This window comes from Neofelis nebulosa, chromosome 9 (genome assembly GCF_028018385.1).
Source record: "Neofelis nebulosa isolate mNeoNeb1 chromosome 9, mNeoNeb1.pri, whole genome shotgun sequence".
NCBI lineage: Eukaryota > Metazoa > Chordata > Mammalia > Carnivora > Felidae > Neofelis > Neofelis nebulosa.
Genome location: NC_080790.1, coordinates 66,770,747 through 66,794,590, shown reverse-complemented (window position 1 = coordinate 66,794,590; position 23,844 = coordinate 66,770,747). Strand labels below are relative to the sequence as shown.

Here is a 23,844-nt window from a genome sequence, read left to right as displayed (position 1 = left end):
TAGATATTAATGTTTTTTGTCAGTCAACAATTACTGAAACTTTGGAAATGGGTTATTCATCAAGGGCCAGAATATTAAGATGATAAAATTTTGGAAAATGCCTCAAAAAACTCAAATGTCAAGAGCTTTACATACAGTTACTACTTCTTAAGCTAAAAGACCTCTATGGCAGAGAGTAAAAGCATACATACCCCTGAAATGATTGAAGGTGTAGTCCAAAGTGGCCAGCCACTTGGACTTGGACATTTCTTTGAAGTTTTGCATTTATCTTAAGAGCTCATGCAAACTCTGCCTTTTGTTCCATAAACATGTGTTAATATAAAGATCATGTTCCCTGCTCCAAATTTTATAAGAAAACTGATGCTTCAAAAAATGTCTGATATATCCTGGTTTCATATGTGCCCCAGCTCACCATCTAATAGATTAGGAGATGCCTCATTTCATCATCTATGCTATTTCTATTATACTGTAGTGTTTTACATTCAGGGAGGGAACGGGGGAGAGAAGAATTTAGTAAAGCTGAATCTTGGTGTAATACAAAGATCATCCACTGAGCTGCTCAGGCCCAAATCCCTGATTTAGCAGATCCCTCTACTTAATGGAAACATAACTCACCAATATGAAGCCTTGCCAATCTCTCTCTTACAACTCATATTTGATCTCAACTACCACTGCTTATGAATTATGTTTCACTAGATTATTGCAACAGTCTTTCTAAAACTTACTCCTTGTCTCTCTATTCTCAGAACCTCCAATCCGTACTCTAAAATGTCATCAGTGCCTTTTAAAAAAAACACAAATCTAATCATTTTACTCCCCGGCTCAATTTTTTTCAGCAACTCCTTTGTATGGCACAGAAAAACCTTTGTGAAATGGTTACTAAGTTTTTAGCCACTTGTCTATTGCTCCTTATTCCTCAATTTTGCTCCAGGAGGAACTATAATTTTTAGGTTCTATACCATACCATAACACACCTTCAATATACCTCCACGTTACTTCATTTGTGCTCTCTGGCCTGGTATGTCTCCTCAGGCAAACTCCCATGACCCTTTAAATCTTAGCTCAAGTAATCATCTTTGGAAAGCCCACCTTGCCTCTTTCAGACTAAGTTACTCCTTCCCCCTATATTTGCTATATTTATATGGCCTCATATACATACTTCCGTTACAGCAATTATTTGTATTTCTTGCTTTATGTTACTAGTTTCTTAAGAGTAGGACCTATGTGTTTTCATATTAGCATTTCTGGTTACTAGCAGAGTGCCTGGAACATAAGCATTCAAAAAAATTTAAGTAGAAATAATAATGTTGAAAATTAAAAACAGTAGCAGTGACTGTGATAGTACGGTGACTATCTCTGTCACCGTATGGCAATGATAAAATGATGAGTAATATTTTAAAATTTGGTACCTACATGTATTGTCTTTGTTCAACATGAAAGAGATCTTTGCTTTCCATATTTTGCTCCAATAGTGTTCTGTTCTGTAGCATTAATGTCTGAATTTGATCTAGTAGATGTCGATTTTCTTCTTCTAAATTTCCTTTAAGTTGGCTTAGCAACTGTTTAAACACAAACATTTAAAAAAAAAATCAACATTTACATTTAACAGAAATCACCCGAAACATCTGAAAAATATAAAGGGCTTCACAAAGATTGCAGTCTTCTGCTACTTGAATAATTAGATGGTTGCACTTTGATCAGAACATGAGTGATTGTTATAATGACAGCCAAAATACTGAGTTATGTGTTGTGCACACATTTTTTAAAATTCTTACAAATAGTGGGTTTAACATATAATAAATTACTAGTTTCACAAACACCTGCTTTCTTCAAACCGTTTAACTTCTAGTCCAAAAGCTACCTGGCCTTCTATTTAAGGAGCTATGAAACACTGGACAAGTTAATTAATTCTCTGGGCTTTAATGACCTCATCTATAAAATGATAATAACTCCCACACCAGACTGTTGCAAGGATTAAATAATATATGTAAAGTATCTTTTGTCATACCTATAACACAAAGTAGATACTTAATATACCTCATTCTTTCCTCAACCACTGGTTTTTAGGAATCTTAAAAGTGTATAGTCTTTATAGCTTGATCAAAGGGACTCAGGTAGTCGTGTCAATGGCTGGTGTTACTAGGCTGATACTATTGGTAGTGGGCTGCCAGCAGCACTGGGCTGCTTCTTTGTAGCTAGAAGAAATTAGAAATATGCCTTAGTTAGGCTAGAGGTTCCCGTAGAAGTCAGAAAGCCCAAAGTAGTGACTTTCAAACTTTAACATCACTTGCAGAGTTTATTTAAAAATGTGGATTTCTGGGTCCTAGCATTCAAATTCAGCTGGTCTGGAGTAGAGCCCAGAGATCTGTAGTTTAAAAAAAAAAAAAAAAAAAGCCAACAACAAGCCCTCCTGTGGGGTAGTGGGCGGGGGTGGGGAAGGAAAAGAAACATTTTGAAAACTCTCATAAGATACAGAAAAGCAGATAGTATAATACTATGAATATCCATAAACAGGCATTTAGATCTAACTGCTATTAATATTGTGCTGTATTTGTTTTATCAATATATTGTTAAATTGAAATACAACATGTGGTAGATTCGTTGCAAGATTGAATGCAGTTATTCTCCTCCCTGTACCTACACCTTCTTGTGCTGTGACTTCGTACTTTTACCATCAAGAGGTGGAACTTATTTTCTGTCTTTCTGAATTTGGAAAGTCTTTGTCCATGAAAAGTAAGTGGTAGTGATGGAAGCTCCAAGCCTAGGCCTCAAGAGCCTTCTGTGCTTCCACTTGGAATTCTGCTGGAGGATGAGAGACAATGTGGTACAGAGAAGAGTTATGCCAGCTAGGGCCACCTTAGGCCAGTCAGCCCACTCTCAAAGAATGTACCAGTTAAATGCAGATATAGGAGCAACCTCTACTAAGATCAAATGATCTTGGTCCACACATCAATACATGCTATCAGCACATCTGCTCAGCCAATCCACAGATCATGAGCAAAAATAAGTATTTATTGTCCATTACCAAAGGTTCTATGTTGTTATACAGCATTAATTACTGTGTCAATAGACAACTGATAAAGCATATATATAGAAAAGGGAAGAAATTTTAAGTAGATATAGCTCAGTGAATTAGAGCAAAGTGAACACATGTGTGGAAGGAACCAGCACACTGATCAAGAAACAGCTCGTTAACCGTATTTCAGAAACACCTTGTGCTCCCTTCCAATCACCATCCCTTCCCACAAAGATTAATTGCTATCCTGGCCTCTAACACTATGGATTGATTTTCTCCCTCTAAATAAGTTATTATATGACTTAACCCATAGTCAAGGGTTAACATTTGACTGGGTTGGGACAATCAGCCAGAGATAAGTAGTTCGCTAGGGCCCTGTCTGGTCTCTCCTGGATAGCTTTTTGGACCACCAGTGTCATGTGGAACTTGATCAAGATTCACTGTGGCTGAATATCTCATCCCTTGATTCTCCTAGTGAAATTTTTGACTAATTTGCCAATCTATTACTTGCCTCAACCAATATTCCAACCTCAGGCCATCTGAAAGTTGACCTTTGACAACTCTCTTGGGGATGGGGACTTTTTTGTGCTCTGCTCAAATCAAATCAATCTGCTCTGGTAGCAAAGTTGATGGTTTTCACAGTATGCCCCTCACCTAAACTACCAGGTGTTGGAACTGGGAAAGGGGGGAGGGGAATGGGAGAAATCACAAGATAAAATGCCTCAGACAACCAGAGTTCCTATCCAAAGTTGAGTAGCTTTTCTTGAATAAATGCTTCTCAATTTGTTGAACATCTTTCCTTGAGGTCCAGAGTCCTATATTGGTTGTTTTTGACAATTCTGCCCAATTTTATTGTTTCTTAGGGAGTTGATTTGCCCTATTCCTCATTCTGTAAGTCCATCGCTCCATATATATTTTATTTAGACTTTTATAAATCACAGGCAGAATGAATATTCTGTACTTTCTGAGCCTTGTTGGATAATTAAATGTATATGATTTTTATTAAACTAATTTTTCTTTCTATTGGTTTATCATTTCAGACAAAAAACTTGTAAGTATTATTTTCTGAAAATCTATTCCTATTTTCCTTTAAAGACTAGCTTAAGTGCTTGTTTCTTAAAAGTGCCATGAAATTGAGGTGTTAAGCTATATTCAAACGTCAATGATTTGCGGACTAACTAATAAACTTTAAGGATTATTTAAGGCTTTCAGTATCCTTTTATATTTTAAAACTTTTATTGCTTTATCAAACCATCACAAAGAGAGGCATGGGGATGTCTGGGTGGCTCAGTTGGTTAAGTGTCAAACACTTGATTTTGGTTCAGATCATGATCTCACAGTTCATGAGTTTGAGTCCAAAACCGGGCTCTGCACTGACAGTGTATAGAGTCTGGTTGGGATTCTCTCTCTCCCTCCTTCTCTGTGTGCACACACACACTCTTTCTCAAAATAAATAAATAAACTTCAAGAAAAATAAATAAAACCTAAACAACAAAGAGAGGCATGGAATTATATTAAGACCACAACTGTATACATAAGGCCAATGTCATTTCTGTTCAAAATGCTCAAATGGCTCTGGTGTTTTACTCTGAATAAAGTTATCTTGGTTCAAGGATGCCTATTAAAATCTCAATCTATACTTCTTCATCCACCCTGGAAGTCCTCCATATCCCCTTTTACCCTACTTCATTTTTACTTGCACATAACTTATCTACCTTGTAACATATCATATGTTGCAGACTAATTTTCAAAATAGGTAGAGCAGTATTTCCAGTCCATATGCTCTTGTAGAACCTTGACATTCTCCACCAAGAGGCTGAGTCTATTTTCTCTTTCCCTTAAATCTGAATGGAATTTTGACTGCCTCAGTGAATAGAATGCAGGGGAAATGATGCTGCATGACTTCTGAGATTTGATCATCAAAGCAAAGATGGCTTCTGTCTTGTTCTCACCATGTTGTGAGAAAGCCCCAACGAGCCCTCAGAGACACTACGTAGAGAGAAAACTGATGCCTCCAGCTGATGGCCAGCATCAACTACCGAACATGCATTCACCTTTCAATCTTCAGGCTAGGGGCCCAGTGGCAAGTGAAGCAGAGATAAACTGGTCCCACTATCCCTGTCCAAATTCTGATCCACAGATCGGTGAGCCTAATAAATGATTGTTTTACCACCAAGTTTTGGGGTAAAGTGCTATATAGCCATGTTACAAAACACTGAAACACTATGAATTTCACTTACTTGTGTTTGTCTATTTCCTTCCACCAGAATAAGCTCCACAAAGGGAGAGATTTTTACCTTTTTGGTTTCCTAGTACATGCTAGGTGGTAAGTAAACATTTTTTTCATTAAGCAAGGGCACAGTTTTACATTTTCAAAGTATCTGGACATGTCAGTTTAAACTAATAGTAAACAATGTTGATACTAATAATAACAGAAGTTTTTCTGAATTAGTTGTGAATTTCAATTATCCCTGATCACTTCTTTTAGAAATACCCCACAAAATATATACTGCTATCATCATTTTAATATGATTGTTTACTTTTTAGGCATGTCTTGACTCCCAAAATGAAAAAACTTGGTAAAGCTCACCTCACACTGGTTATTGAGCTTGGTGGATGTGATGTCCAACTGTTGGTATTGTTCCTTTAACTTTGAAAATTCAGCTTCTAATCTGGTTTGTTCCAGTTTGGAATTATTTAGAAGACTTTTCAAGTTTTTATGGTCAGTTTGTAAAACTTCAGTTTCTTTTACAAGCTGATTATATGTATGATTCAACCTATTTAGAAATCATGACAGAAATAGAATTAGAATCCTTAATAGCTTTCATTGTAATTTACACAGTGTGAAAATGCTGTGGATCACAGACATACTTAAAGAATATAAGACTCTTGCCAGTGACTAAACTCTTAAAAAATCAGCTTCTATTCTGTAAAACTAGATTAAAAAAATTCAGACTACTCTTCTTTTGAATCTTCCAGCATTTAAATGTTTAAGAAGACACTTATAATTTTATCATTAAAATGTGAAGTACTAATAAGAAAATATTTAGATTAAAGGACAAAAGAGAAAATAACCAATCCTGTTTAGATCTCATAGAGAAGTTTAAAATTCTAAAATTCTGGGGCGCCTGGGTGGCTCAGTCGGTTAAGCGGCCGACTTCAGCCCAGGTCATGATCTCGCGGTCCGTGAGTTCGAGCCCCGCGTCGGGCTCTGTGCTAATGGCTCAGAGACTGGAGCCTGTTTCAGATTCTGTGTCTCCCTCTCTCTCTGCTCCTCCCCTGTTCATGCTCTGTCTCTCTCTGTCTCAAAAATAAATAAACGTTAAAAAAAAATTTTTTAAAAAAATTCTAAAATTCAACGTGAAAATTCAAGAAAGATCAAGAGAATCAATCAATGCAGTACAAGAAATGATAGTCCATCAATCTGTTGCCAGATAATGGAGATATACAGGCTTAAACCAAAATTTTAGTTATTGAGATTTCCACAGCTGTGACAAATTATCCATGTTTATGTAGTCTCCAATTATTGAGAAATTGGAGATTTTTTCTGAAAAAACTTTTAGATTTTTTATAAAAAATCAAACCATACACCTAACTTATCTGTTTCTTTCCATTATACCCTCAGAACAAAGTCCACTGACATCTAAGAGCAGAGGTCAGCAACTTTTTCTATAAAGGACCAGAGTAAATATCTTAGACTTTGTGGGTCACATGCAACATACAGCAAACTCTCTTCCTCTATGTGCCCCCCCGCAACCTTTTACAATGTAAAAACTATTTTCAGTTTGGGAGCTGAACCAAAACAGGATGGAATTGTTAAATTACTATATTGTACTACTGAAACCAATATAACACTGTATGTTAACTAACAAATCAAAATAAAAACTTAAAGTAAAAAAATAAAAAGCAGAAGAGCTATATAATAAAATTTGTTTTTAAATGTGGAAAACAAAAACAAAAACAAAAACAAAAATCAGAATGCAGCCTGGATTTGGCCCGCTGAGCTAGCTGCCAAATGTAGTTTAACAACCTTTATCTTACAGCATTAAGAACAGGATGGGACTTGTTCAAAACACCTAACAATCTGCTTCAACTCATTCCCCAAAGAACTGAGTCAGCTTACAAGAATTATAAATAACAAAATAGTATGTTTAAAAATCAAGACTTGGTAAAAAATAAATAAATAAAATGGCAAGACCAGAAACATACAGAAAATGTTCCATAAATAAGTTGAATCCATGAATTAATGTATGCCATGAGTTATTAACAGCTGGTCAGATCTGAGACACACAATCAGCTACACAGTATATGTCAATATCTATGGAGATCAAAGATTTACTTACTGACGCTTCATGGGGGTGGGATATGAAGAGATACAATATACAATGTCCTCAACACCATCTCTCTGGCAAATGCTAAAATGAGCTCTTTAAGAGAGTTTTTTACAATATCCCTTAAAGCTGAGAACATTAACACCAAAATGCAATTCAGTGAACACAATACTAAAGAGGCCAAAACAAACCAGTCCATATAATAAACATTCCTGATTTGGCATTATCAAAGATTAAAACTTAGGTTATTTAGAGGAATGGATAAACAAACTATTGTTCTTCAGAATTTTTTTTTTTTTTTTTTTGTGAAAGAGCTCTTTCAAGGTTTTGCTTAAAACCTTTTCTTCCTTTACAACATAGACATGCATGCATAAAAGCTGGGATAGAACAGCTTTGAGAGATAGAATATACTCAGAATCACACTTCCCTTTCAAGCCTGCAGAGTCTTCTGGTTCAAGATCATCATGCTCAATTTCTTCTTATCATTTAGGCTAAGCTCCTTCTCAGAAGGCTCCTCAGAAATGAATACAATTAGATTCCTAGAAGGCCTATCCAAACTCACCAACTGACCCAGTTTGTTGCAAATTCCAACAGTGGAAAAAGGTTAGGTTCAAGATGGGACTTTGATATTAAATGCCTTCCTCAATGTTATGTGCATAATAAAAAAGACCCTGTCTTGGGGTGCCTGGGTAGCTCAGTTGGTTGAGCGTCCAACTTCGGCTCAGGTCATGATCTCATAGTTTGTGGGTTCGGGCCCTGCGTCGGGCTCTGTGCTGACAGCTCAGAGCCTGGAGCTGCTTTGGATTCTGTGTCCCCCTTCTCTCTGCCCCTCCCCCAATGGCACTGTCTCTCTCTCTCTCAAAAATAATAAAATAATATTTAAAAAAATTTTTAAAGACCCTGTCTAAAGGTATTCTATAACTTGTCACAATTTAGTCTTCTACTGAACATACTTTAATATCCTTCTCGATTCTAGCTTGGTGTTGAGCTTATTGAAAGTCAAATCCCCTAGTACACTATTTCTAGTTATAACAATTACTAAATTAAAAACTATTGAGCATGAATATGAAAATGGCTCCACACACTTAGAGGGATTATTTTTTTTGTAAAGGAAAAGAAATAGAAATCAAAAAATGGATTATATTAAATTCATAATAGGACAATAGTCAATGAATGACCCCCACTTGAATTTTTTTGTGCTGCCTTTTAGCACTTCAGCTATGGTTAAGTCTAAGTGCAGTGCCAATGTTCAGGCTGCTTAAACTGTCAAAGGTTTCTAAAAACCCTTTGAAATGTACCCTTATGAAGCAGGCAAATTACCAGTTGGCAAGTTTTGATTTTCCCAAAGCTACAAATTAAACAATAATTGCCCCATGCAATATGAGAACCATTAATGCCTAAGACAGTTAAAAATAAGAGTTCAAATCAGTCAGCTAGAAAACAGGAGGCTGCTTACTTGTAGCAACTTTGAAAGACAAGAACTGAGATATCAGACTAGCAAAAAGACAAACATAAAGAATCAGATTTCATTACATTCTGTAGCAATAAAGCGCGTAAATGCTATCAAGGTACAGATTTCTTTATATAATGTGGCTTAAAAATTAATTAGTTGAATAAATCAAGAGAGAAACAGTAAGAGAAAACAAGGGACCAAGGTTTTCAAGCCATTTTATAACTAGCTGCATGATTTTGGTGGGTAATTTACATGTTGTTCTGGGGACTCTAAAAATTCTAAATTACAGATGGTAATGCAAAGGGGGCAGTATACACTCTGGATGTAATGAATAATATAAAACTAAAATATATAAATATTTATTACCTATCATTTTCACCACAAAGTTTCTTATATTCTGCAGCTATAGTCTCATGGTTTTTGTTTTCAAGCAGCATTTTTTCCTGTTCTACTTTCAGTGTTTTTTCCAAATCTTCCAATTGTCCTTTCCGTTTTAGTAACTGATTGTAACTGGGAAAAAAAGGTATTTGGTTTATAATATTTCTTTAGAAAAAAGAAAATACTTTAGAAACAAAGAAAACAAGAGTAATTTATTAATAAGTATCACATAAACATGATAAATTTCCTATATAAATTATCTTAGTTCTGTTTAACATAAAATTTATTATATTGTCTAAAGAAGATAATAAATTACCGATCTTCAAGGTCTTTATGTTCTACTTCAAGATTTTTGTGGGCAGACTTTAGAGTTCCATGTTTAGCGATGAGAGACTCATACTCTGAAGCCTGCCGTTCATGAAGAAGTTCCAGCTTTTCATGATCTTTGATCAGAGAATCATAGAGAGATTTCAGGTCTTCTCGCTCTTTGATTACAGCTTCATTTTCATTTTCTAAGGAAGACTGCTGGATTAGGAGTTGTGCATTCTGGTTCATCAGTGAAGTACTTTGGGAATTAAGGGTAGAATTTTCAACCTGTAAGAACGCATATTGTTATCAGACATAAATAGCTACCTGCTCTTTGAGAAGACACAAATATGTGGTATGTGTTTATTACAGATAAAATAATTTTCCCATGTTAAAAATTATTCAAAAATATAACTAATGGCAACATAAAAAAATATAAAAGATAACAGTGACTTTAAGGAGCTCTATATAAATCACAACAGATCATTTCATACTATACTGAGAAAGTTTGGTTTTTATAAGTATCCCAAAGAAAAAGCCTACAATTTAATTTTTATTTTTGGCAGATGTTATTAAAAATTATTATGAGATATACACCATACATGTTTTGGATTCAATTATTTTAAATGAAGGTGATTAGAAACAATTTGTATTCCACTCATGAAAAACTACAGAATCCAAAATGCTAATTTATCACTTCCTAAAAGTTGAGTGTTGACAGAACTGAAAAATTACTTGTGACATTTCAACTGGAAATTTTCTCAAGAGTCTACATTAACTTAGCATGTGTTTTACCATGTGGAAAAGAGTTACAGAAAGAACTTTCAGATTTGGAGATGGAATTTTCTCCTCTGGCTCTTTAAGAGGTTTCAAAGAGTTACACTTTCCCAGACCTGATCGTTCTATTTGAAAAGACACTGCAGCATTAAGTGCAAGATTGATCCTCTGAACCAAGGAAAAGTCTGAAGACAAAATTCTCATGCTGTGTTGGTTTCTAATAACTGATATGAAAGCTGTAAAAATGAAATAAGCAATGGTATGTTGCAACCATATTCTAAAGCAAAGGTTTCTGCTTAATTACAGTCAACTTGCTGAAACAGGTAAAAGGCCATAAAGTAAACATAAATAAAATAAAGATGAAATTATATTTTAACTAAGTATTTTATTTTGCTTATTTATTTATTTTGTTTAATGCTGGGCCTTTCTGGCAGGTGCTGCTGAAGCGCCCCTGGCTCCTTGTGCAGGCTCCTGTTGTGCTCTACTATGGCCCTGGGCACTCCCATAAGTAAGTATTTTAAATAAAAATTTTTAAATATAAACAAAGTTTTTTAGTAATTTAAATAAAGATAAAATTACCTTTATTTTATTTATGTTCATTGAATGAATTTGTTAGTTAATATTTAGAGGCTCTGACATTTAAAAAAATGCTGATATATGAAAGTCTGATATAGCACTAAATAGATTTTATCATCCATTAATTTATCTCCCATTAAATTCACTCACTAAGAAACAATGTTACCATGTCCAGTTATCCTTATTTTAAGAGCATAATTAAAAAATTTGGTTGCACATCCCCAAATATTACATTACAACCTGAAGCTTCGCATTCTGCGTTTGAAGAGTAGTATTCTGCTCCTGTAAGGACACTGTCTGCCTCTGAAGTGCAAGAATCTGAGCCTGCAAATTATTGTTCTGTGTCTCAAGTTGCTTCAGTTGAGTTTTCAGTGCTTGCTTCTCTGCTTGCAATGTAGCATTCTTAATAAAGAAAACACATTTTAAAAAGCAACAAACATTTCTGTTTAACAGATATTATAATTTCATAACAACTATTACCATTATAATCCAAAAAAAATCCCAACAACCTTAAAAGAGTTAAACAGTTCCCTACTATTCCAAATTGTAAAGAAAGATTTAATCTAAGAGAAAGAAAATGATAATACTAAAACCTTACCATACTATTGTGTCTCTGTACTGTCTGCTTTATAGTGTCCGAAAAATAAAATATTCCATTCTCAATAATTAACATAAGAAACTAGAATGGAGAGAGGGAGGCAAACCATAAGAGACTCTTAAACACAGAGAACTAACCAGGGTTGCTGGAGGGGAGTAGATGGGGGGATGGGTTACATGGGTGATGGGCATTAAGGAGGGCACTTTTTGGGATGAGCACTGGGCATCACATGTAAGACATGAATCACTGGATTCTACTCCTGAAGCCAAGACTACACTGTATGTTAACTAACTTGAATTTAAATTAAAAAAAAAAAAAGAAACTAGAATGGGGTGTTAAATCCTTTTTGTAGTGTTCAAAAGTGCATGGGATTGTGTCTAGCCAGTGAAGTGCACATTTTCTAATTGCCCAAAGGCAAATACATATAGGCGAGTGCTGGTCCCAGGGGTAGCAGCAAAACTATTTTATAAACACAAATTTAAGAGAGAAGCAGAACAATTTCAACTATGTGTTTAAAAAATTTAGGCCATAATTGACCTAACAGATGTTATATATTTTCTGTAGTGATTTTTTTTTCCATAGTATAAAACACTCACTAAAACTCTATCTCATCTATAGGACTTCTGGAGCAAATCCAAACAAAACATACAATTTTCAATTTTTCTAGTACATTTGAACATATTTCAATTTTATAGTTAAACAGTTGAATTACTATGCAAATAATAGATCATTATTAATTTAATGCAATATATATTAACTGTTTGCCATAGATACTGTATTTTTAGGATTATTTCTAAATAGCATTTCATAAAAAATTAGTATCAAAAAGTATAAACAAAGAACCCTCTAGAAAACTGAAATAAAACTTTATATATATAAAGGCCAGAATTTGTTGCATATAAGTGTGATATGCATAAAAAGTTAAACTGAACCACAACAGATCACTTTTATTGTACCTACACAGGGGACAGAGGAAACATTCATTTTATACGCTTTCATGTCACATATACTACATGTCACTGTATGAAAGGCAAGTAATGATTTAACCCATACATTATACCACAAAATCAAAGCTGAGGAAGCCAAAGGCTTTAAGATGGGTTTTGATATTGTCCTTTTCTTATGCTAATTTGTTTAGATAAAAAGGATAAAAAAATTCACACTGGAAGAATAATATGGAACACTAATGTATTTATATGTCATCTTGATACACCAAAGAAGTGAACCATTTTTCACTTACGTACGTTAAGTACCTTGTAGTTCAGGTCTTAATAAACCAAAATGTGCAAGCTCTAATGTTAAGTCTGGGTATCCCTATAGGAATAAGAAAAATTCCTATAGTCTATAAAAGAATAAAAGAGAGTAGAAAGGATATCTCAGAGCAAGAAAAAATTTACAATGGAGAAGTTATGAGGCCAGTAAATACACTGGCAAAAACACCAAAATTACCAGTCTAATATAGGGCTAGCCTTCTTTATAAACCATTAATGGCTAAAATATGACAACCAAGTAATTTTTTTCCAATAGAAATTTATAAAGGAAGTCAGTGGGATAAGAAATTTACCTTACAGAACTTTACAAGTCAGCCAAATTTTCTGAAATACAATTATTAATCCAAGTGATGGAGGTGTGTGTCTATGTGTATATATATAAAAATCACTGAATAATTAAAAATAGGCATTCATAACAGCTGATAATAAAGATGTAAAATAGCTCGCCAATTTAAAACATGAAAATTAAAATATTTTCTTTTTGCTTTAATAAAAATTAAAAGACTAGTAATATCAAATGTGTATCTAAAAAAACAGGTACTCTATTAGAAGGACTGAAAACGAATGTGATTTTCAATTTTAAGTGATGATATCATTTAAAATTACACACATACACAGATATGTATATATACCCTTTGGCCTATCAATTCCACTGTCAGGAATTTACTACCCTATGAACATATTATACATAGATTTTCATTGCAGCAAAATCTGAAAATAACCTAAATGCCCATCAATGTGGGTTTTATTTAAATAAATTAGAGTAACATCCATACTATGGAATAATGTGTTCATTAAACAAAATGAGATAGATCTATATCTCTCTAAAATACAGAGATCCTCAAAATATTGTATAGCATGATCCCACAGATATAACTGTAAAAGAAATACACTCCCAGACATACAGATGGCTAACAAACACATGAAAAGATGCTCAACATCACTCATCATCAGGGAAATACAAATCAAAACTACATTGAGATAACACCTCACACCTGTCTGAATGGCTTAAATTAACAACACAAAAAAACAACAGATGTTGGAGAGGATTCGGAGATTCCACACTGTTGGTGGGAATGCCAACTGGTATAGCCACTCTGGAAAACAGTACGGAGGTTTCTCAAAAAGTTACAAATAGAACTACCCTATGATTCAGCAATAGCACTAATGGATATTTACCCAAAGGACACCAAAATATTGATTCAAAGGGATACATGCACCTTGATGTTTACAGCAGCACTATCAACAATAGCCAAATTATGGAAAAAGCCCAAATGTCCATTGACTGATGAATGGATAAAGAAGTTGTGGTATATAGGGGCACCTGGGTGGTTCAGTCGGTTAAGCTTCTGACTCCAGATTTCAGCTCAGGTCACGACCTCACAGTACATGAGTTTGAGCCCCACATCAGGCTCTGTGCTGACAGGGCAGAGCCTGCTTGGGATTCTCTCTCTCCTTCTCTCTTTGCCCCTCCCCTACTCTCTCTCTCAGAATAAATAAATAAAACTTAAGGGGCGCCTGGGTGGCTCAGTCGGTTGGGCGTCCGACTTCGGCTCAGGTCGTGATCTCGCGGTCTGTGGGTTCGAGCCCCGCGTCAGGCTCTGTGCTGACAGCTCAGAGCCTGGAGCCTGTTTCGGATTCTGTATCTCCTTCTTTCTCTGACCTTCCCCTGTTCATGCTCTCTCTCTGTCTCAAAAATAAATAAATGTTAAAAAAAAAAAAAAAAAAAAAAACTTAAAAACCTATGACCCAGCAATAGCACTACTAGGAATTTACCCAAGGGATATAGGAGTGCTGATGCATTGGGGCACATGTATCCCAATGTTCATAGCAACGCTTTTAACAATAGCCAAATTATGGAAAGAGCCTAAGTGCCCATCAACTGATGAATGGATAAAGAAGATGTGGTTTATATATACAATGGAATACTACTTGGCAATGAGAAGGAATAAAATCATGCCATTTGCAGCAACGTGGATGGAACTGGAGGTATTATGCTAAGTGAAATAAGTCAGTCAGAGAAAGACAGATATCATATGTTTTCACTCATATGTGGATTTTGAGAAACTTAACAGAAGGCCATGGGGGAAGGGAAGGGGAAAAAATAGTTACAAACAGAGAGGGAGGCAAACCATAAGAGACTCTTAAACACAGAGAACAAACTGAGGGTTGATGAGGGGTGGGGGAGAGGGGAAAGTGGGTGATGGGCATTGAGGAGGGCACTTGTTGGGATGAGCACTGGGTGTTGTATGTAAGCCAATTTGACAATAAATAATATTACAAAATAATAATAAATATATCAAAAAAGAAAAAAGAAGTTTATATATATGATGGAATATTATTTGGCCATAAAAAAAGAACAAAATCTTGCCATTTGCCACCATGTGGATGGAGCTAGAGACTATTATGTTAAGCAACAGAAGTCATTCAGAGAAAGACAAATACCGGATGATTTCACTCACGTGTGGAATTTAAGAAAGGTAACAGATGAACACAGGAGGAAGAAACTAAAGGGGAAAACCAGAAAACAGACTCTTAACTATAGAGAACAAACTGAGGGTTGCTGAAGGGGAGGAAGGCATGGTGATGGGTTAAATGGGTGATGGGTATTAAGGAGGGCACTTGTGATGACCATAGGGTATTATATATAAGTAATGAATCACTAAATCCTACACCTGAAACTAATATTACATTGTATATTAAGTAACTGGGATTTAAATCTTGGATGAAAAAAAGAAATCTACTTCTATACACAGATAAATCATTTTTCTGGGAAAACAAACTGTTTACAGTGATTACTTCTGGATGAGAAAGTAGGAATCAACACTGTAGGAAATTAATTTTTGGCATTATGGCTTTAAAGTTTGCAAAACATGTTACATTAAAACACAAAAGCAACAACTGCAACTATTTTACTTGTTAATATATATATTCCAAAAGCTCATTCATCTTTAAAGGACAGATGTTTGGTGAATTTATTTGATTACTGTTTCTTGTCAAGTATTTCTCCAACTCATTCAGGGAATATTTACTGTGTCTGCTATCCACCAGGCTTAAGTCTACATACTGAAGGCATAGTGGGAAAAAAGAAAGACAGCTTTCTGCTTTCAAGGAGCTTTTTTCCAGTAGACAACCAAGAAATAAAGAAATAATATTTCACTAGTGAAACGCATTATGAAGAAACTAAATAAGGCAGTGGCTTGATATTAAATGGCTTAGGTTGAGAATAGCTACTTGACTGGTGGAGGGGTCGGAAAAGACCTCTCACAGGAGATGTGTCAAATAAGGCCTGAATCCTGAGGGAAGCTAGCCATGTGTTCTATGTAGAGGATGCGAACATAAAGGTCTGGAAATAGGAATAGAGAAGGCCAATATGACTAGAATTAATTGACTGACTATATATCAGACATTGTTTTGTGTTTTCCAGGTATTCACTATAGTAATATTATCTCCAGATAAATCAACAGAGGGGGTGGAAGAGTGCTATGGTATAAGGCCAGCAATATAGGCAGGACAAAGTCAGGAATGATCTTACAAGACACTAAAAAATTTGGATTTTATTCTAATTGGAAGGGGAAGCCAATGAAGACTTTAAGTAGAAAAGTGGTATGACTAAGTTTTATGTTTTAAAATAAAAACTGCCTATTGTAATAGGAATGGGTTAGACTGAGCCAGGAGTAGAAGTGGGGGAAGACAGCCCCTGAGAGGATATTCTCTCATCCAGATGAGAGATGATGGTACCTTAGACTAGAGTGGTAGCAGCAACAATGGGACAGAAGTAGATGGGCTTGGGATGTATTTTCACAAGAGTTGACAAAGCTTGCTGATGGACTTATATTAGTTCTTCAGTCCTTTATTACATTATAAAATAAATCAGTCGAGAAAGTATAAGATGAACAAAGCTCCAAAACCAGATTAAATTTTCTGAATTATATATCCAATGCTACTTTACTTCTAAAAAATCTTATTCCCACAAAAATTTAAAAATACTTACATTTCTTTCTACTTCAATTAATCTGTCTTTAACCTTCAGAAGCTCTCTAGTCGTTTCTTGACTTTCTCGCTCCCATTTATTATCTTCACCAGAAGTTGGAGGAGAGCTCTGTACCATCCTTTCTTCATCTTGTCTCTGTTTGAGAGCTTCATAGTTCTTTTTCACCTAATATTTTATTTAAAATATTTTAATGGGGAGAAAAAAAATCACCAAAATTATTACTTCTCACAATTAGATTCTGCACTAGTCTAGTGAATAGGAGAGACACTTCATTTAAAACTATGATAAATAATATGTATGACTATCATTACTATCATGATCACAATTTATGCTTTGTCAATTGCAAATCCTTTCCTTCTAGAAAATATTAAATATACTCTGTTTATGTGCCATACTCCAATTACATATTCTGTAATTTCAGATCCTATTGTTTATGATGAAGAATATATTAACTGGAAATAGACATGTTGCTAAATATTAGTAATTGTTTTTTGACATATCTATCGCTGATTTAGAGATTTCAGAGATACCCCATGTAAAGAACAAATGAAGACTTGACATACATAATAATTCCTTCTAAAAAGATACCTAAAGTTGAAGAAGTATCTATAAATGTCTGCTCTTTAAGAAGGATATGTTGCCCAGAATGCGCTATATTAATAAAGAAAATTAATGACTTCTTTATTCAGATCCTAAACCACATGTAATGACTACATTTTATAAAAAGTGAGCAATCCAAGGATATATCTTACCCAGGGTTTTCTGGTGTGATTACAACCAAATCCTACTTTAAGAGAGTCAACTCAAATACTAACAACTGGGTAATCTTACAGTACCAAAATTACTGATTAACTTAATAGCTCTCTTTAATTTAGACTGATTATTATTATTATACTTATCTTGAATCATTTCTTTTTCCTAGGAGACATTTATACTAAATTTCTAAATTAAAGCTCAAACTTTGTATTAAGGCAAAAATATAAATGTCTAAAATAATTCAACATCTAGGGGTGCCTGGGTGGCTCATTTATTTCAGCTCAGGCTATGATCCCATGGTCCATGAGATCAAGTCCAGCATCCAGCATTGTCAGCGTGGAGCCTGCTTGAGATTCTCTCTCCCTCTCTCTGCCCCTTCCCCACTTGTACATATGTACATGTACTCTCTCCCTCTTTCTCTCTCTAAATAAATAAACTTAGGGGCGCCTGGGTGGCGCAGTCGGTTAAGCGTCCGACTTCAGCCAGGTCACGATCTCGCGGTCCGTGAGTTCGAGCCCTGCGTCAGGCTCTGGGCTGATGGCTCGGAGCCTGGAGCCTGTTTCCGATTCTGTCTCTCCCTCTCTCTCTGCCCCTCCCCCGTTCATGCTCTGTCTCTCTCTGTCCCAAAAATAAATAAAAAACGTTGAAAAAAAAAATTTTAATAAATAAACTTAAAATAAAAACAGAAATTTGGGGCGCCTGGGTGGCTCAGTTGGTTGAGTGGCCGACTTCGGCTCAGGTCATGATCTCGCAGTCCATGAGTTCGAGCCCCGCGTCGGGCTCTGTGTTGACAGCTCGGAGCCTGGAGCCTGTTTCGGATTCTGTGTCTCCCTCTCTCTGACCCTCCCCCATTCATGCTCTGTCTCTCTCTGTCTCAAAAATAAATAAGCGTTAAAAAAAAATAAAAAATAAATAAATTAAAAAAAATAATAAAAACAAAAATTTAAAATAATTCAATATGTAAGGCAAACCTTAGGCAACTTATGACTCAACAAAAAACTTTGCCACTATTGAGTTAGAAAATAATGAAGTGAGACTGAAGAAAAAAGATGCCCTAGATAGAATATAATTTAAAGCATGGCTGAATGATTTAATAGGTATTCTGGGATCCTAATTTTCCAGTTTTGAGGGTTTTTTAAAAAATTACTTTTAATACCCTAATAACATGAGTGACATCATTTCCTGTCTCCTATTTTACATTAATTTTCCACAGCGTTTTTCTAGGCTTATAAAGACTACAGACATATGCCATTATTAAGAAGGAGAGCAGAGAGTAATACACAAAGCTTATTTTTAGCACACTGTTCTTATAAGTATGTTTCAAAATTGGACCCTTTACCTTATATATCATTAATCAGAATCTGTGATTTATGTTCACATAAAAAAATGACATATTTTCCATTGAGGTTTCTTAGAGACAGCATATAGGTGTGTCTTGCCTTTTTACCTTATTTATGAATCTCAGTCTCTCAATTGAGGTGTTTAGACCTTTTATATTTAATGTGATGATTAATCTGGTTTGGTTTAAAACTGCCATTTTGCTATTTGTTTTCTATTTGTCCAATCTTTACTTTGTTCCTCATTTTTTCTTTTTCTGTTTTGTTTTTTTTTTTTGGATTTTTTATAATTCTATTTTATCTCCTTTGCTGGCATATTAGCTATACCTTTTTTGTCATGCTATTTTAGTAGTTACTTCAGGCATTCAACTCATACTTAACTTTCATAGTCTTCAAGTGATATAGTATTAAAATCCAGAACAATCTAATTCCAGTTGAATGGTAGGAAGCTAGTCCAGTAATAGCTATGCCAAAATGGCTGGAAGTGGAAGACGATGACATTTTGAATCTCTGTTCTCTAGACTTGAAATACATGCAATACTAACCCACACCCATACCCAATTATTTTCTGGCTGAGTAGCTTTATGAAGTTGACTTTCTTTGTAACCGACATACTGGAGATTAATTAACTCTGGTGCCAAATTTTACTTTATTTTTTGGATAATTCTTTATGTTAACTAAGCAAAATTCTAGAGTTTCTTCTGTAATTATATATATTTCATGGTATAAATACCAACAATGATGTTATGGGCAAATGGGGACCAAAATCTTTTTCCTTTTCTGCATGGGAAATTCATCTTTGGTAACTGTGCCTTTGGAAACCTGTATATCCATTGTGGAGATCTTATATCTATGCCTTAAGTGCTTCTGCAAGAGATGATGACTACTATGGAGCATACTGTCTCAAAGCAAGGGCAGCTCCTGCAAGTTCAATGTGAATCTTATCATTTTGCACTTGAACTGTCATATGGTGTGAATATGACTCTAGATAACTATATGAAGAGGGATCCTTGACAATGCCCTGCTCTATACTTGTACTTAGAACCAAGTAGTTCTAAATGTGGCCCATAGTAATCTTGTCAATCTGAATGTTTAGTTGATTGTAAAATCACTCTTGGTGGTACTACAGAGATGATTAAAGGGAAAAAAAACACAGAACATGATTCTACCAATCTACCATACACTAACCCTAGGAAATGGGCAAGCCCCTTTGATTTCAATTTATTTATGTAAAGGAAAACGGACAGTCGCTCTTGCCTTGCGTATTTCACAGAATTATTCCAAATATCACAAGAAAACGGGTGTAGGAGAAAACCTCAAATTTATGAGATCAAGTGCTTTCATATACCACACATACTATTTGCCTCTACTTGGTATCCTCATACCCACATCTATGCCTACCAAACTGTTACCTGGATTTTCAATAGGAGTAGGGTGTTAGAGTGAAGTGTCAGTATCACACTGAAAGCTTTTCCCAATAGAGTAAGACTGCCTCTTCACCACCCCATTCCCACAATACTGATATGCCTCTAACTGCATGGTGGAAATGGAATTTAATAAATTACAGTGGATAAACAAAATATAGTTGTAATGAACTAAAAGACAAAGATTTGTTACTCTCAAATTTAAGAAAAAGAAATAGACACAATACTAATGATGTTGCTTTTTTGTTTCCTACTTTACATTTTTCTGTCAAAATATCCAACAATTAAAATTCCTTCCAAGGAAATCACTTACTGTTTTAAGTTCTTGGCGCAACTGCTGGTTGTAATTTGTGGATTCTTCTAATCGAGCTTCTAAAGCAGCAATTTTTTCTTCTTTAATTTCAAGAGACTTCTTTAGAGTCGATTCTAATTTTGATTCCAAAAGTTTGTACCTACTATCCAAGTACAAAAATAACATAGTTCATCACTGGAGGTCAAAAATTATTTTTAAAGATCATTATGACCATAGACACTGATGCCATAAAGAGGTCTTATGAAACAATATTTTTTTAAGAGGTGAATTATTCTATTGCCCCACTCTCCCCTTTAAACTCTTCCTGGTTATAAAAAAAAAAAAAAATCAACTAGGTAACCAGAGCTTCAGATTATAGCCTAGGTTGTCAAAAGCAAAAATTGATGCTCAAAAAAAGGCATCTGGAAGATGTAAATCCCAAAATATTCTTTTTACTTTTATATGGATAGAATCCATAGGAAAAGAAGTAGATGGGTTTATTATATTATTAAGCATTTGTCTATGATATGAATGTGTTAAGATACTTGTACAAGGAGATAGGTATAGTTAAGCTTAAAACTCATGGAAGGGTACAGAGTACTTACAGAATATTTTAGAAAGGGAATGATATACCAAAGATACTGGATACTGGTAACAGAGTAGGAAGAGGCAAATGCGAATGTCAGTATTTTAGTTATGTTTTTGAGTGGTGATTTCATAAAAAATTATATTATTTATGGTTAAAAACTTTTTTTAAATTAAAAAATGTCTATTGTTGAGAGAGAGACAGAACATGATCAGAGGAGAAGAGAGAGAGGGAGACAAAAAATCTGAAGCAGGTTCCAGGCTCTGAGCTGTCAGCACAGAGCCCGATGTGGGGCTCGAACCCACAAACTGCGAGATCATGACCTGAGCTGAAGTCATATGCTTAACTGACTGAGCCACCCAGGCACCCTGCGGTTAAAATTTTACAAAAAGGACAGTGCATGAACACAGTTTGAGAGTGAATCACAAACTAGAGATTATGACTAATTCATATACCTGAGAACCTTGATGACTAAACCAAATAAAAACCTAAAGTACATATATGAGAAATTTTATCACATTCTGCCTTTTACTGTAGTTAATTTGTGTGTATTTGTGTATATATACGTTTTACAATTTTTTTCTTGCTCAATCAGTTTTTAAGTTCACTGAGCAGAGACCAAATCTCACTCGTTTTGGTATTGGCTTGAGTCAACAGATATTTTTAAAGCATTTTATGAATCTAACTTTGGATATATTTAATGTTGGATGCCTGACTTGCCTCTAGACTGTCCAGATAGAGATGTCCACTAAGCAAAAAATAATGTGACTATCAGGTAAGATGATGGATGGCAATGCATAGCATACACAACAAAGAGGCCTGAGAACATAACCCTAGGAAACTACAGTAAAACCTTGGGTTGTGAGTAACTTGTTCTGCAAGTGTTCTACAAGCGAGCAAACATTTCTAATAAATTTTAACTTGATAAACGAGCGATGTCTTGCAATACAAGTAGTACATGATACCGAATATCACGTGATCACAACTGAACCAATGGTTCTTGAAATTCACTTTGATATGTCAGTGCTTTGGATTACAAGCTTGTTTCCAGAATGAATTATGCTTGCAAACCAAGCTTTTACTGTATATTGAGACACAGGAAAAGAGCTGTTAAAAAAGAATAGACAAGAGTGATCACTTAGCACTCTATTTGTAACTTTATCACTAAATTTACTCTGTTGCATTCTACCTATTTGTACATACAAATCCATAACTTAGACTACCTATTCCTTTATGGCAAGAATAATATCTTAATTATATCTTAAAAGGGTCAGAGAGAATGACGCCAGTGAGAAAGATGAAAAGGTTAGACTGTTAGAGATACCATCTGAGATTAGAGGTAAACACAGAGGCAGATATACATAAACTCCAAGACAGAAGGGATAGAATATTAAAGGAATTTATGTTTGTGAACTTTTTTTTCTTTGTGATGCTAAGGTTAACGTAATGGTTGAGAAAAGAAGCTGGTTTAGTGGCTTAAGACACTTCTTTTCCTGATCTACCAAATTTGATCATGGTCTCAATTTCATTTCCTAAAACACTGAGTTCAACATGTACCTTTTTCTCTATTTCTAATGCTTTCATTATATATATAAATGTGCAGACTAATGAACACATCAATTACATCTTGCCTAGCCTATTTCAACAGCTTCCTAACTGATCTCTGTGACTCTAATTTGCCCTTTTTCTAATCCATATTCCTTTTTTTTAATATATTTATTTTGAGAGAGAGAGAGAGCACACACACACAAGTAGGGGAAGGGCAGAGAGAGAGGGAGAGAGAGAATACCAAAGAGACTATACTGTCAGTGCAGAGCCTGATGCAGGGCTCGAACTCAATGAACCATGAGAACATGACGTGGGCTGAAATCAAGAGAAGGATGCTTAACAAACTGAGCCACCCAGGTGCCCCTTTCTAATCCATCTTTCACATCACTCTAAGAATTACTCAAAAGGGGTTGCCTGGGTGGTTCAGTTGGTTGAGTGTCCAACTCTTGATTTTCAGCTTAGGTCATGATCCCAGGGTCATGGGATTGAGCCTCGCATTAGATTCTGTGCTGAGCTGGAGCCTGCTTGAGACTCTCTCTGTTCCCCTCTTCCTCTTTACTCCTCTCCCCCATTTGCAGGTTCTCTTTCTCAAATTAGAAAAAAAATTCTCAACATAGCTTTGTGCTTTATTTGCATGGAATGCCATCTCCACCAATTCCACCTTGCATATTTCAGTCATTCTTTATGGCTCAGCTGAAGCATTATCAATTCTTTGATGCTTGATGGTCAGCAAATTTTAAGAGCTCAATTAACATTGAGTAGCTGTTTGAATTAAGGTTTGAAAAGAGCCACCAAACAATATGAAGGACCCACCTACAACTGGGTTCTAAAAGGGTTAGGGTGGTTACATGGTTTACTGTTTTTTTCCCCTCAACTATTTAAATGTCTTACATACACATACAGGTAATAAATGTTTGAATAAAAAAAGCGATGTATATTCAGTATCTATATTAAGAAGCAGTCAACTAAATTGGGCCTTAACTATTTACTTAACTCAAATAAAAATAGTTTCTCATATGGGAATGCAAGCTGGTGCAGCCACTCTGGAAAACAGTATGGAGGTTCCTCAAAAACTAAAAATAGAACTACCCTATGACCCAGAAATTGCACTACTAGGTATTTATCCAAGGGATACAGGTGTGCTGTTTTGAAAGTACACATGCATCCCCATGTTTACAGCAGCACTATCAACAATAGCCCA

At 35.1% G+C, this 23,844-nt stretch overlaps 1 protein-coding gene across 9 annotated transcripts in view; it reads right to left on the bottom strand.

Annotated features, from left to right (window-relative positions):
• Positions 1-23,844, bottom strand: part of CCDC88A (coiled-coil domain containing 88A) — a 141,109-nt gene that overhangs the window by 17,798 nt on the left and 99,467 nt on the right. For 7 of the 9 annotated variants that reach the window (XM_058684065.1, XM_058684066.1, XM_058684069.1 and 4 more), the window contains exons 17-24: positions 20,531-20,672; positions 16,701-16,865; positions 11,436-11,516; positions 11,078-11,239; positions 9,495-9,772; positions 9,167-9,310; positions 5,607-5,793; positions 1,414-1,559 (exon numbers count right to left, since the gene is read on the bottom strand). In XM_058684065.1, coding sequence (XP_058540048.1) covers positions 1,414-1,559; positions 5,607-5,793; positions 9,167-9,310; positions 9,495-9,772; positions 11,078-11,239; positions 11,436-11,516; positions 16,701-16,865; positions 20,531-20,672 — 1,305 coding nt within the window. The remainder of the gene's footprint in view (positions 1-1,413; positions 1,560-5,606; positions 5,794-9,166; positions 9,311-9,494; positions 9,773-11,077; positions 11,240-11,435; positions 11,517-16,700; positions 16,866-20,530; positions 20,673-23,844) is intronic. The other 2 variants (XM_058684064.1, XM_058684068.1) reach the window with 1 other exon arrangement.